Source organism: Ceratotherium simum, chromosome 13 (assembly GCF_057802395.1).
Source record: "Ceratotherium simum simum isolate JZ-2026a chromosome 13, ASM5780239v1, whole genome shotgun sequence".
Lineage (NCBI taxonomy): Eukaryota > Metazoa > Chordata > Mammalia > Perissodactyla > Rhinocerotidae > Ceratotherium > Ceratotherium simum.
Window position 1 is genome coordinate 11,855,330 of NC_141912.1, and position 13,608 is coordinate 11,868,937.

Genomic DNA, 13,608 nt, shown 5'->3' on the forward strand with positions numbered 1-13,608 from the left:
GTCTAGATGGCCAGGACCAGAGTAAAGCCATTTAGTCATCATATGCATAATTGAATAAGAAATGCAGAAATAAGTATGAGATACAAGATAAAAACAATTTTAGGTGGTAAAAATTTAAAACATATATATAGGTTAGGGTATATTTAGGAGAAATTTCTTGGGCTTTTAAATTAACCAAGAGAAGTGTTGGAATTGGTTTCAAGAATTAATAATTTTCTATTAAGCGATATTTTTCCTTTCCTATTGTTTATCGGACGGAGAAGTCTTGATGAGTATAAGAACAGTGGGAAGGTGGATATTGGTGTCAATAGAATAAAATAGCATTGGCAAATAGGTTTTTTTTAATGCTATTTTTAAAAGATTATTTTAGTCTTACGAGAAAGTTGCAAAACTAGTAGAGCGAGTTCCCGTGTACTCTTCCCCCAGCTTCCCGGATGTTAGAATCTTACATAACCATAGAACACGTGTCAGCACTAAGAAATGAACTTCAGCTCAATATTACTGACTAAAGTACAGAACTCACTCAGGTTTCGCCAATTTTTCCATGCACGTCCTTTTTCTGTCCCAGGATCTCCTTCGTGATCCCACATTGCACTTAGTCGCCATGGCTCTTTAGCTCTTCTAATGAGTTCTTCGGTCTTTCTTTCATGACCTTGACACTTCTAGAGAGTACTGATAGTTATTTTGTAGAATGTTGCTCAACTTGGGGTTTTCTGATAGATGCTCATGATTGGATTGAGGTTGTGCGTTATTGGGAAGGTGCCATAGGATGATGTGCTTTTCTTAGTGTGTCATATCAGGGGTACATTAGATCAGTATGTATATTGGTCCTCTTAGCCTGCATTACTTGGCTAAGGTGGTATCTGCCAGGACTATTCTACTGTACTTACTGTTGTTGCCTTTATAAATGTTTGTGGGAGATACTTTGAAATTATGCGGATATCTTGTTTATACATTGACGGGTCTTGCCTGTGGTAAGTATTAATGTGGTGTTCTAATTTGTTAATTCAAATTTTTCTGCAAGGAGAAGTTACCATTTCTCCATTCATTCATTCATCCATTCACTCATTTACATTAGTATGGACTCAAGGATATGTATTTTATTCTTTGGGTTATAATCCAATACAATCATCATTTATTGTGTAGCTCAAGTTCTCATAAGCAGTTCCTTGCTTTCCGGCACCCCAAGATGTTCCAGCCCTGGAATCAACCATGTCTCTAATGACCCTGGTTCCCTTTACTGGAGAATGGTTATTTAGAAACCAAGATCTAGCTGCTAGGTAGTGGATTCATTGATACTGCTTCTAGCCCCTCATTGGATAGAGCTAGAAAATCTAATGTGTGTGTGCTAACTCATACATGCACACACATCTGTATTTATTTCTGTATCTGTTTGTGTATGTGTATGTATATACATGTATACACACACACTGATGTCATATATATAAATGAGAACATGAGTCCATACTGATAATTCCACTTCCAGTCCAGCACCACGAAGTTTATTCTAGCCTTCTCCATTTCCTTTTTTCTTTCACCTACAGTGAGAAACTTGAGTCTTATCTACATTATGTTTACATATTTGTTCAACTCTAGTGTACCAATCAACTAGTTTCAGAAATCCTAACCCACCTGTGAACAACAGATTTCCAATTACAGTACAAGGTTTATGTACAGTTCTTTTGTCTTTAGCCTTCACAGTGTCTGGTAAGAACCCCTTTGCTAAGGTTATGTAGGTGGGGACCTTTCCTCTGTCCCCTTCAGTGTGGTTATGTGGTTCATTTGTACTTCAGGTAGAGTCTTCTGTCTCAGCTTGCACTCCATCTCAGATCCCCCTACATCCTGCTGGATTATGTTTTTATTTACATACAATAAAATTCACTTTAGGGTGTACAGTTGTGTGGTTTTTGACAAATACATAGAATTGTATGTTCACCTCATAGTTCTATACAGAACAGTTCCTTCACCCCCAAAATTCCCCTGTGCCACTCCTTTGCAGACAACAGCTCCTCCCACCCAACAGCCCCCAGCAACCACTGATCTCTTTTCCTCCCTATAATTTTGCCTTTTCCAGAGTATCATGAAAGGAATCATAGAATAAGTAGCTTTTGGGGTCTGGCTTCTCTCGCTTAGCAAAATTCATGTAAGAGTCATCCTTGTCCTTGTGTGAGTCAATAGTTCATTCCTTTCTATTGCTGCATAGTATTCCATTATATTGATGCGTCAGAGTTTGTTCTCCACTGACCTGTTGAAGGATGTCTGGGTTGCTTTCAGTTTTTGGCAATTATGAATAAAGTTGGTATAAACATTCATGTACAGGTTTTTATGTGCATGTAAGTTTCCATTTCTCCAGGGTTTGATACTAGGAGTAGAATCTCTGGGTCATATGGCTGGTGTACATTTAGCTTTGTAAGAAACTGTCAAACTGTTTTTCACAGTGTCTATACCATTTTACATTCCCACCAGCAGTGTATCAGAGCCCAGTTGTTCTGTAACCTTGCCAGCAGAGTTTTTTTTAAATATTCTAATAGATATGTAGTGGTATTTCATTGTGGTTTTAATTTGCATTCCCCTAGTGATTGATGACATTGAACATCTTTTCCTGTGCTATTTGCTTTCCAGATGTCTTCTTTGGTGAAGTGTCCAGAACTTTTGCCCATTTTTTAAGATGGATTGTTTGTTTTCTTATTGTTGAATTTTGATAGTTTTTTATATCTTCCGGATATAATTTGTCAGAAGTGTGATTTGTAGATGTTTTCTCCCAGCCTATGGCATGTCTTATTGTTCTCTTTTGCAGTGTGTTTGTTAGAGAAAAAGTTTAATATTTTGAACTCCAGTTTATCAATTTTTTCTTTTATTGATTTTTCTTTTAGTGTCATATGTAAGAAATCTGTCTAATCCGAAGTCACACAGGTTTTCTACAGTTTTCTTCAAGAAGTTTTATAGTTTTGGATTTTACCTTTAGGTCTATAATCTGTTTTGAGTTATTATTTATATAAGGTATAAAGTATGTGTCAGTATACTTTTTTTGGTGTCTGGATGTCCATTTGTTTGAAAAGATTATCCTTTTCATGGAATTGCCTTTGTCAAAATTTAGCTAACTATATCTGTGGGGTTTTTATCTCTGCGCCCTCTCTTCTGATCTGTTCATCCTATATGTCCATTCACAGTCTTTAGTGTGAGTTCTTCAACTTTTCTCCTTTTTCAAAACTGTTTTGGCTATTCTAGTTTCTGTTCTTTTCCATAGAAATTTTAGAATCAAGTTGTCAATATATGCAAAATGCTTGTGACATTTTTAATGGAATTGTATTATATCTATAGGTGAACTGAGGAGAAATGCTATCTTAATATCAAGACTTCCAATCTATGAATATGGTATATCTCTGCATTTATTTCCCATCTTTGATTTCTTTAGCCACTGCTTTGTAGTTTTGAACATACAGATCCTGCACATTTTAAAATTTGTACCTAAGTATTTCATTCTTTTGGTGCTATTTTTAATAGTATTGTATTTTTAACTTTGAATTCCGGTTGTTTATTGGTAGGGCATAGAATTTTTCATAGATTTTCTTATCGTCCTTTTATTTTCTATGGGGTCTGTGGTGATAGCCCCTCTTTCTTTCCTAATATTGGCAATTTATATCTTCTCTCCTTTTTTTCTTGGCCAGTATTACTAGAAACTTATCAATTTTATTGATTTTTTTTTTTTTTTTAAACAGATTTGGTTTCATTGACTTTCTCTGTTTTTCCTTTGTCAGTGTCATTATTTCTGTTCTCATCTTTATTACTTCCTTCCTACTCCTTGCTTTGGGTTTAGTTTTATTTTCTTTTTCTAATTTCTAAAGATGAGAACTTAAATTATTTACTTGAGACCTTTATTCTTTTCTAATAAAAGTGTTTGGTCCAGTAAATTTCCCACTAACCACTGCTTTAGCTACATCCCACAAATTTTGAATGTTATATTTTAATTTTTGTCCAGTTCAAAATATTTCTAGCTTTTCTTTGACACTTTCTCCTTGATCCATGTGTTATTTAGAAATATGTTACTTAATTCTGAAATATTTGGGGATTTTTCAGATATCTTCTAGTTATTGATTTCTAGTTTAATTCTGTTTTCATCCAAAAACGTACTCTATATGATTTCTACTCATTTAAGTTTGTTGAGATTGGTTTTGTAGCTCAGAAGATGGTGTATATTGGTGAATATTCCATGTACACTTATAAGGAAAGTATATTCTGGTGTCGGGTGGAATATTCTATAACTGTCAGGTCTAGGTGGCTGATGGTGTTTTCATGTGTTCTGTGTTCTTACTGATGCTCCATATACTTGTTCCATCGATTACTGAGAGTGGAGTGTTGAAGTTATCAATTATAATTGTGAATTTGTTTATTACTGTTTTCAGTATTAGCCTCGTTTATTTTGAAACTCTGGTTTAGTTGCTGCACGTTTAGGATTGTTATATGTTCATAGAGAGTTAACCCATTTATCATTATGTAATGTTCCTGTTTATCTTTTTTTTTTTTTGGTGAGCAAGATCAGCTCTGAGCTAACATCCATGCCGATCCTCCTCTTTTTGCTGAGGAAGATTGGCCGTGGGCTAATATCCGTGCCTATCTTCCTCCACTTTATGTGGGACGCCGCCACAGCATGGCCTGACAAGTGGTGCATCAGTGTGTGCCCGGGATCCGAACCCCGGGCCACCAGCAGCAGAGCGCGCACTCTTAACTGCTATGCCACAGGGCCAGCCCCCCTGTTTATCCTTGATAATATTTTTTGTTCTAAAATCTACTTTGTCTGATATTAGTATAGTTTTTCTAGCTATATTTTAGTTAATGATTTAAGGTATATCTTTATCCAGACTTTACTTTCAATCTATTTGTATATTTATTTAAAATTGATTTCTTGTAAACAGTATTTGGGACTTGCTTTTTTAATCCAGTGTAGCAATCTCTCTCTTCTAATTCATATGTTAGACCATTTCTTTTAATGTTGTTATTCATGTAGTTGGAATAAAATCTGCCATCTTGCCGGCTGTTTTCTATTTGTTTCATTTTATGTTTTCTTCTTTTTATGCCTTAGTTGAGCATTTTTTATGATTCTATTTTTTCTCCTCTATTGACTTGTTATTTATACCTTTTTAAAAATTTTAGTTGTCTCCTTTCAATAATATTACATTGCTTTACATGTAACATAAAGACTTTATAACAGTATATTCACAATTCCTCCTTTCCATCCTTTGTGCTACTGTTGTTGTACCATTTATGTTTACATATGCTATAAAAACACGGTAGGTTGTTACTGTTTTTCTGTAGACATTCAGTTATCTTTTAGAGCAAGTGATTAAAAATTTTTAAAACTAATTCTACCTTTATTTATTACCTTCTGTTTCTGATGCTCTTCATTATTTGATGTAGATCCAAGTTCTCCTCTGATACCATATTCTCTCTGCCTAAAGAGCTTCCTTTATTATCAAGTAGGTCTGCTGGCAATGAATTCCCTCAGTTTTTGTTTTGCTAAGACAGTCTGTATTTCTCCTTCTTTGAAAATGACTTAATGGGCATAGAATTCTGGGTTTGACAGTTTTCTTGTCGTCGTTACTGTGTTTTTTATTTGTAGCATTTTATTTCGTTCTTTTCATAGTTTCCATCTCTCAACTGAAATTTCCACTTGATATTGTATGTTGTCCACCTTTCCCATTAGAGCCTTTAACATATTAATCATAATTATTTTAAATTCTCTGACAGTTCTAACATCTGTGTCATGTCTGACTGGTTCTGATTGCTTTTTCTCTTCTGAGTATGTTTTTTTTCCTTGCTTTTTTTAATACCTTGTAATTTTTGTGGAAAGCTGGACATCTCATGTAAGACAGTAGAGATAATGTAAATCGTTTTTGTGCCTGGTAATGGGCTCACCTCTTCTTCCTCTAGGCCTTTAGTGTGGGAGTTAGAGTTTTTCTAGTTAGAAATTGGACTGGGTTTGAGAGATATGTTGCCATGGCTACCTCAGTGCACCAGAGGCTTCAGTTTCCAGTAGAGATACCTTGTGTTTGGAGTAGAGGATGGATTACAAGAGCAATGCCTGATCAGTTCTAGTTTTCAGTCTTCCCTTTGTACTGTTCCTCAGTGAGTGTTGCTCTACACATTCTTGTTCTTCTGTTCCTCTCCCAGAAGTATTTTACTGTTACCTGTCATGTAAAGCTCTTTAGCTTGGCCGTAGGCGGTGAGGCGGTGGGTGGGATGCCACCTCTGTTCTGAGTCAGCCTCAGTCTTCTCTGTGTACCGTGTCCTTAGGTTGCTGGGCTACGGCCCTCTCGTTCTCCTGCTCCTCCCTCAGCTGTTTTGCTGGACTCAGCTGGTAATCTTGTCTCTTCTCAAGGAGTAGATTGTGTTTAATCTCCTGTTTGTTCCCTTTCCCCACTGCAATGAGTTTTCACCAGGGTCCTGAGGGCAGTCGTGCTTGTTGCCCTCCCCTTCACAGGTTAAGGTTTTTGTTCTTGGTAGAGAGAGGGCACGTGGATCCAGGTGGAATTCCTTGCCTCTCCTATGTAGCTTCTGCTCCTGTCCCCTAGATCTGGACCACAGTGGACACTTAGTACTCTTTTTTGTGAGTGCTTGCGTGGGGCTCATGTCATAGAGCCTGCAAGAGAGTGTAGCCCAGAGGATTCACACAATCCTGCCAGCCCACATTTGGCTCTAGTCAATCCGTCAACTATTTAGCTGAACTCTTCTGACCAGTGTTCTGTTGCATCTACTCCAGATGACGCAAGCTTGTGTCTCCTCTCTTCCTGCAGACGCTGTCTCTGCTCAGAGTTATTTGAGTGTCTGGGATCTCAGCTTTATGATGGGTTTGGAAAAAGTTGTAAATTTAAAGTTAGGCACACTTTTCTTTTTAAAAAAGTAATAGTTTTTAAGGTAAAGCACATTTCATCCTAGTTAGACTTTGTAGCAGGTCTCCTCTCTGATGAAATCATCCTCCCTCTCCAGTAACCTGTTCCTCCTAGTCATCCAGTTTCTTCTATTTTTGTTTTTTTTTTTACTTTCCCCTTTTTTCCTATATTTCCTAATTCAATAAATTGATAGTATTTTATTTATTATTTTACAACAAAATAGTAGAACCCTTAAGGAGAAAAACTTATGAAATTACATATTAAAGGAACCTAAATGCATATGTTTTATCTTTGAATGTTTAGAAGTAACATATGCTCAAGATAAACATAAAAGTTCTAGTTCATTCCATCTCCTAGAAGTAATCACTCTGAAATGTTTTAGTGTTGATTCCGTGAGACTTTTCTCTAAGGACTTACCTTTGTAAAATAGAAAGAGTAGTAAAATAAATTAATATACAGACCATTTGGGAGAGCCAGGAAATATACCTATTGCTTATTTCTCTATTTACGTTTTTTCTCTTCAAAAAATACGTGTAAATGCAGAATGTATCACAGCTAAGCTGAACGTGGTCTGATGTCTTCTTCGTTATAGCTCCATGAGAAGGAATTGAGGTAGATGTTTCCTCCCCCATTTAATTTTATAAAATTTATTAGTTTTCAAGGGAAAGAGCCTCTAATTTTGCAAGATTTTGAATAGATATGGTTTTAAACCCAGTTCCACACGAGCTTATGAGAATTTTGAAACTATTCCCTGGATAGTCTTGAATATTCCTTGTTAAACATACTCGCACGTGACATTATGAGGCTGATATGAATGACTTGTGGGTAGTGTTCCCCTTCCTGTAAGGAGTGGGTTGAATCATCATAGAAAAAGGTGATGGGAAAATTTAGCACCTCTCTTAGTAAAAAAAATAACGGAAGGAGACTTAAATATTAGAGAATATTACTACTCAGAGGACAGTGGAAACATGTCTAAAATATTATTCAAGTATTAAAGTTATTTTGCTTATAAATGCAAAATGCTATCAGTTTTTTGTTTTTGTTTTAATTTCTTCAGTAGGGAGATACAAAGAAGTAAGTTCAGGAAAAGAGTTGTATTGAACACTTTGTTAAATTTTTTTTTATATAGTTTAGTCTTCTTTTGGGGACTTTATGAGTATAATATTTGAGGGCTTTATTTCTGATTTTCTTTACGTATTACCTTCTGCCTGTCTACTCTTCTGAGGCTCATTTCATGTTCCCCATCGTTACAAAGCCTGCCCTGGCCATACCACTCTCTGTCAGCACCTCACTTCTCTGAATTCCTGGTAGACTAACTGGTATTCTTCCCCATGTCCTTCTACTGAACTAAATTGTAGGTTTTTATGGGTCGAGTCTTTGTCTTTTATATTTCTCACAGTATTGCCAAGCTTATAAAAAATATAAGATTGCATTTGTCCACTTGCAAAACATTCTGTAACATACCCTCTTGGTTGTTTCTGTTAGATGAAAAACAAAGATTCAGTTACGATCGGTCTGGATATGATCTTGACGAATCTGATGGTGCAGATGAGGACGATAATGAAAACGAAGATGACGATGAAGACAGCCAGGCTGAGTCAGTCCTGTCAGCAGCTCCCTCCATCACAGCCAGCCCGCAGCATCTTCCGTCTAGAAGCAGTCTGCAGGACTCCGTGAGTGCTGACGAGGACGTCAGGATTCCCGACTGCTTCTCTGGGGTGCACGCGGACCCGATGGACATTCTGCCCAGGGCGCTGCCCACCAAGATGACTGTACTGAGCACAGTGCAGTCAGACTACGGCAAGAGGGCAGAGTCTCCGGTGAAGACCAGGCAGGCTGCCTCGAAAGACGAAGATCAGACGGCTGCTCCCATGGGCTCTTCTAGGTCCCCTGAAGCTGCCCCCAGGTCCCCGTGTCATCAGATGTCTGTAGATTGCCCTGAATCAGAAGAAATTTTGAGAAGTTCTATGGCAGGAAAGGCTGTGGCTTTAACACAGGTACATGGTTTGTTGTTGTTTAACCTATTAAATATGGGGAACCTAGTGGCTTAAGAAAATAAGATGCTTAGGGCCAGCCCCGTGGCTTAGCGGTTAAGTGTGTGCGCTCCACTACTGGCGGCCCGGGTTTGGATCCCGGGCCAATCCTCCTCTTTTTGCTGAGGAAGACTGGCCCTGAGCTAACATCCGTGCCCATCTTCCTCCACTTTATATGGGATGCCGCCACAGCGTGGCCTGACAAGTGGTGCGTCGGTGTGCACCCGGGATCCGAACCGGCGAACCCTGGGCCGCCTCAGTGGAGCGCGCGCACTTAACCACTTGTGCCACCGGGCCGGCCCCTGCTTTTTATTTTTAATCTTGAAATAAAAAAAAATATATGTGCCAATTGAGAACCTGGATTTTGGGGCTTCTTTATCCCACAGCTTACTCTGAGTTGTTTTCCCCGGCGTTGCTAGGATGGGTCTGCACTAGATTATCCCAACATTTTGCATTTTGTCCCTGTCGGCAAGACAACTACCAGTTTCTATGGCAAAGTTAATGTGACCCAAAAAATGTATCAAGAAGCTCCCTTTGCTTGAATGATCAAATTGCTCTGGCAGCTTGGGAAAGCTTCCTGCCCAGGAACTAGCACAGGGCCAGACACGGACCTCCCTCCTGAAAGTCACCCTAAATGCACCGTGCGTGCTCGCCGGCTTTCACCCTGGTGGGCTCGTGAGGAATGAACGTTCACTTCTGTGAGGAACATGTCCTTCTCTCATTGACAGTCCTCTCACCTCTAGTGTGTATTGATGATCGCAGTAGGATTTATTTCTAAAGGTGGCGTGTTTTGGTTTGCTAGGTAACACTGGAGAAAAATAAAAAGACTATGAAAGCTTGGATTTCTAGAGACTATCCTAAATGAATATAATTTAGTTAAATTACATTAATACTTAAATTATATTAATATTTAAGTTAAATTAGTATATAAATTAATGTAGCTCTATAATACAGGTATTATCAAGAAAAAGTTAATATTTAGCTGATAATCTTAGGTGGAGGAGAGGATTAGCAAGATTTAGCCCTACTCATAACATTTCATTACTTTCGTGTTGATCACCTGTGCTTGAAGCTTCTCTTTCTCAAAATACCTGCCATGCCTGGGAATCTGGTTTTCAGTAGATATTTTATAAACTTATGAATGAACAAATGAACTACTGCAGATCTTTTTATTAATGACAAGTCTTTATTTCATACATGACTAATCCTCCAGTCAACTTTTCCACTTGAGTTGATACTCATAGCCAACTAATATCTCACTTTCTCAGTAACTTCTAATCTCTAAAATAGGATGGAGCTGGTGGTGCCAGCAATAAGAACAACAGAAGAAGAATATAATTATGGCCACCTCTCAGGGTTAATTTTAGTATAAATAAGACGATATCCAGGAAATTTGTTTGAAAAATGCAAAGTACTATACAAAATGTGTTGCTGTTGTTTGTACTAGAAACTAGATTAAAGAGGTAGTTGATTTTTAATTGGAAATGTATTTCTTAAAATCAAAATAACAGTTTTTGGCAAGCTTATGATTTTTATAAAATACAAACGTACATACTTTTACCTCATTAGGAAGAATAGATTTTAGGCGAGCGTTTTAGCTCCGTGACTAAGAAAGCTCTGCTATAAAAGGATTGTTCTCTCTTGTTCTTTAGAACGCCTCACCTGCAAGACTTCCTCCTCCTGCAGCCGAGCGCAGCCCTCAGACAGCGGTGGGGCTGCCTTCAGTGGGCTCGCCTCAGCCTGACACTCAAGAACAGAAGCAGCAAATAACTCTCCAGCCAGCTCCAGGCCTGCCTTCTCCCCAGACTCATTTGTTTAGCCACCTTCCTCTGCATTCCCAACAGCAGTCAAGGACACCTTATAATATGGTTCCAGTTGGGGGAATCCATGTGGTACCTGCCGGCCTCACATATTCCACATTTGTACCCATTCAGGCTGGGCCAATGCAGCTGACGATTCCTGCTGTCAATGTCATTCACCAAACCGTGGGCACTCCTGGGGATACGATCACAGAAGTTTCTGGCACTACAAATCCCCCTGGAGTGGCTGAATTAAGCAGTGTTGTGCCATGTATCCCCATTGGCCAAATCCGTGTGCCAGGCCTTCAGAACCTAAGTACCCCGGGCCTGCAGCCACTTCCATCACTGAGCATGGAAACCGTCAATATTTTAGGCCTGGCCAATACAAACATTGCCCCGCAGGTACACCCACCAGGGCTCGCTCTAAATGCTGTTGGACTGCAGGTTTTGACTGCAAACCCTTCCTCACAGAGCAGTCCCACCCCTCAGGCTCACATTCCAGGCCTCCAGATCTTGAACATAGCGTTGCCTACTTTAATTCCCTCGGTTAGTCAAGTAACCGTTGATGCACAGGGAGCTCCCGAAGTACCAGCTTCCCGAAGCAGAGCGCGTGAGGCGCCACCCAAGCAGACTTCCGTGGCCATCGCGAATCAGGGCAGCAGGACCGCGTCTCCTCAGGGGTCACCTCACGTCCAGAGGGAAAATGCAAAAAAAGTTCTAGATCCACCTGCCCCTGCAAGAGACCATGCAAGGCTTGATGGTTCGAGTCAAATGGACACAGGGAAGGCCACTTCAGTAAATCATGTGAAGCTCAAGCATGAACTCCCTTCTGTCCAGGGCAAACCAGCATCCATGTCAGAGCCTCTGCTGAAGGCACGGCCAGAAGCTTCCACAGAGCCCTCAGGCCCACAGACTCTCTCTCCAGACAGACAGGGACCCAGGCCCACAGCACTGCCCCGGAGGCAGGCCGCTACTCAGTTCAGTGACATGAGCAGTGACGACGACGAAGACAGGCTTGTGATAGCAACCTAGTGGCTTTTTATTTTTTAGAGTTGTTTCGGTTTTTGGTTTTTGGTTTTTTTTATATAACACTTAAAGGTTTCTTTGAAAACCCTCCTTTCCTTAAAGCACATTTTTCTGACATGAACTCATAACTAATCTTTGTGCAATCATGAACTTTTGACCAATAATTGTTGTTTTGTGTCAGCTCCAGCCATTTTTGTACATGTTGTATAGACAATTGTGCCTTTTAGGAGTTTTATGTTTAGAAACTGTACAGATTGTTGAATATCTATATACATAAAATATATATATTATATATGTATATGAAAACTAGGTAGTTATTTGTGTTTAGTGAGAAAAACCTGTCAAATAAATCAAATGATTAAATTATATGTTGCACTGTTAAATAAATTTTTATGGCTGTGGGGCAGAGTTTCTGTGTATAAATTAGTGTGTATACTCCATATTTATTGTATTCATATTAGTCTTTGAAAATGGGTCTGTCCTTCTTGTGTAAGACAGTAACTTTACACTTCAGACAGATTTTCTGTGTTATGAAATGTTTCAGTAAAATATTGTTTACTGACTTTACCATTGCTTCAGTTGTGCCTTCTTTCTATAATCTAGTGGTCAGTGACCTGCATTCAGAAACTAGCCCACCTTCCTCCACACTCACCCCCTCCTTTATTTTTGAGAAACGGAGGCTTTAGTGATGTTACTACCATGTGAATCTCCCTGAAATCCATACAACTGAGAGACCTATTTTTCTTATTTGTGAGGAGTAATTTTGTACCTATTAACATAGAAGATTCAGTGTTTAAGAATACTTTCTGTAAGTAGATGTAGCATCCAGCCTGAAATGGGGAAAGTTCCTAAATGTGGGGATGACGGTTTCCGGTCAATGTGAAATAGGTTACAAGACAATCACCCTGAGAGCTTGGCTCGGGTGAGGCCCATGAACCCGTTCCTCAGGCTCCTCGGCCAGGCCTGTTCGCGAGCCTCGGGCTCTCCTTTCCCTCAGTCCTACTTGTTACCCCCAGAGAGCTCTGTCCAGGCCCAAACTACAGAGGGTCCAAGATTTACAGAAGAAACAAATCCAGACTTCTAAATTACTTACATGGCTCTCTTCAGAAATGAGCACTTCCTGTTGTGGGAGGCTTAACTGTCCTTACTCATTCAGAAAAATGGGGGGGGGGGGGGTGGCGCAGAATTACCACTGCACTGATTTGCATTGTTACCTAAGCATTGTAGGTGCTAGATTGGTGAGCAAATGTTTTAATGTTGGGATTTGAACATTTAGCACATCATTAAGGCGATGTATTCCCATGTTTAAAGGCCTGCTTCGTGAAGATTTCAGGGATGTGAAGCTGGTGAGGCAACAGAGCATGGGGAAGTGTTCTAAGGAGTTTGGAGACCCACTACTAGCCAGCCCCTCCTTCATGTCTGTGACTTTGGGAAAGACCCCTGCTATCTTGGCCTGTGTGTCCGAGTCTAAATTATGATCTCTCGGAGGCTCTGATGGCTCTGCAATGCTGTGGATGCATGCTTCAATTTATATTTACACTTCCCCACAGATGAAAGTAACAAAATTCTCAAAGATAATAAAACTGCATTTTATATTCTAATATCTGAAAAACATTCTGGAAACTTCTTTGTAAGAATTACATTGCTCTATCAATATAATTGCTGAAACTGAGGTTCATTATCAAATTTCTCAAAATTAGTAAGTTTTTTTTTTTTTTGAGCAAGATTGGCAACAGATGTTAGCTCAGGGCCAATCTCAAAGCCCCATTACATAGTTGTATATCCTAGTTGTAGACCCTTCTAGTTCTATGTGGCACGCTGCCTCAGCATGGCTTGATGAACGGTGAGTAAGTCCAGGCCCAG

At 39.3% G+C, this 13,608-nt stretch overlaps 1 protein-coding gene across 4 annotated transcripts in view; it reads left to right on the plus strand.

Annotated features, from left to right (window-relative positions):
- HIVEP1 (HIVEP zinc finger 1) overlaps positions 1 to 12,312 on the plus strand; it is a 141,161-nt gene extending 128,849 nt beyond the window's left edge. For all 4 annotated transcript variants that reach the window (XM_004432118.3, XM_087438006.1, XM_087438007.1 and 1 more), the window contains exons 8-9: positions 8,373 to 8,884; positions 10,573 to 12,312. In XM_004432118.3, the coding sequence (XP_004432175.1) occupies positions 8,373 to 8,884; positions 10,573 to 11,751 (1,691 nt within the window). In that variant the 3' untranslated portion in view covers positions 11,752 to 12,312. The remainder of the gene's footprint in view (positions 1 to 8,372; positions 8,885 to 10,572) is intronic.
- The last annotated feature ends 1,296 nt before the right edge of the window (positions 12,313 to 13,608 follow it).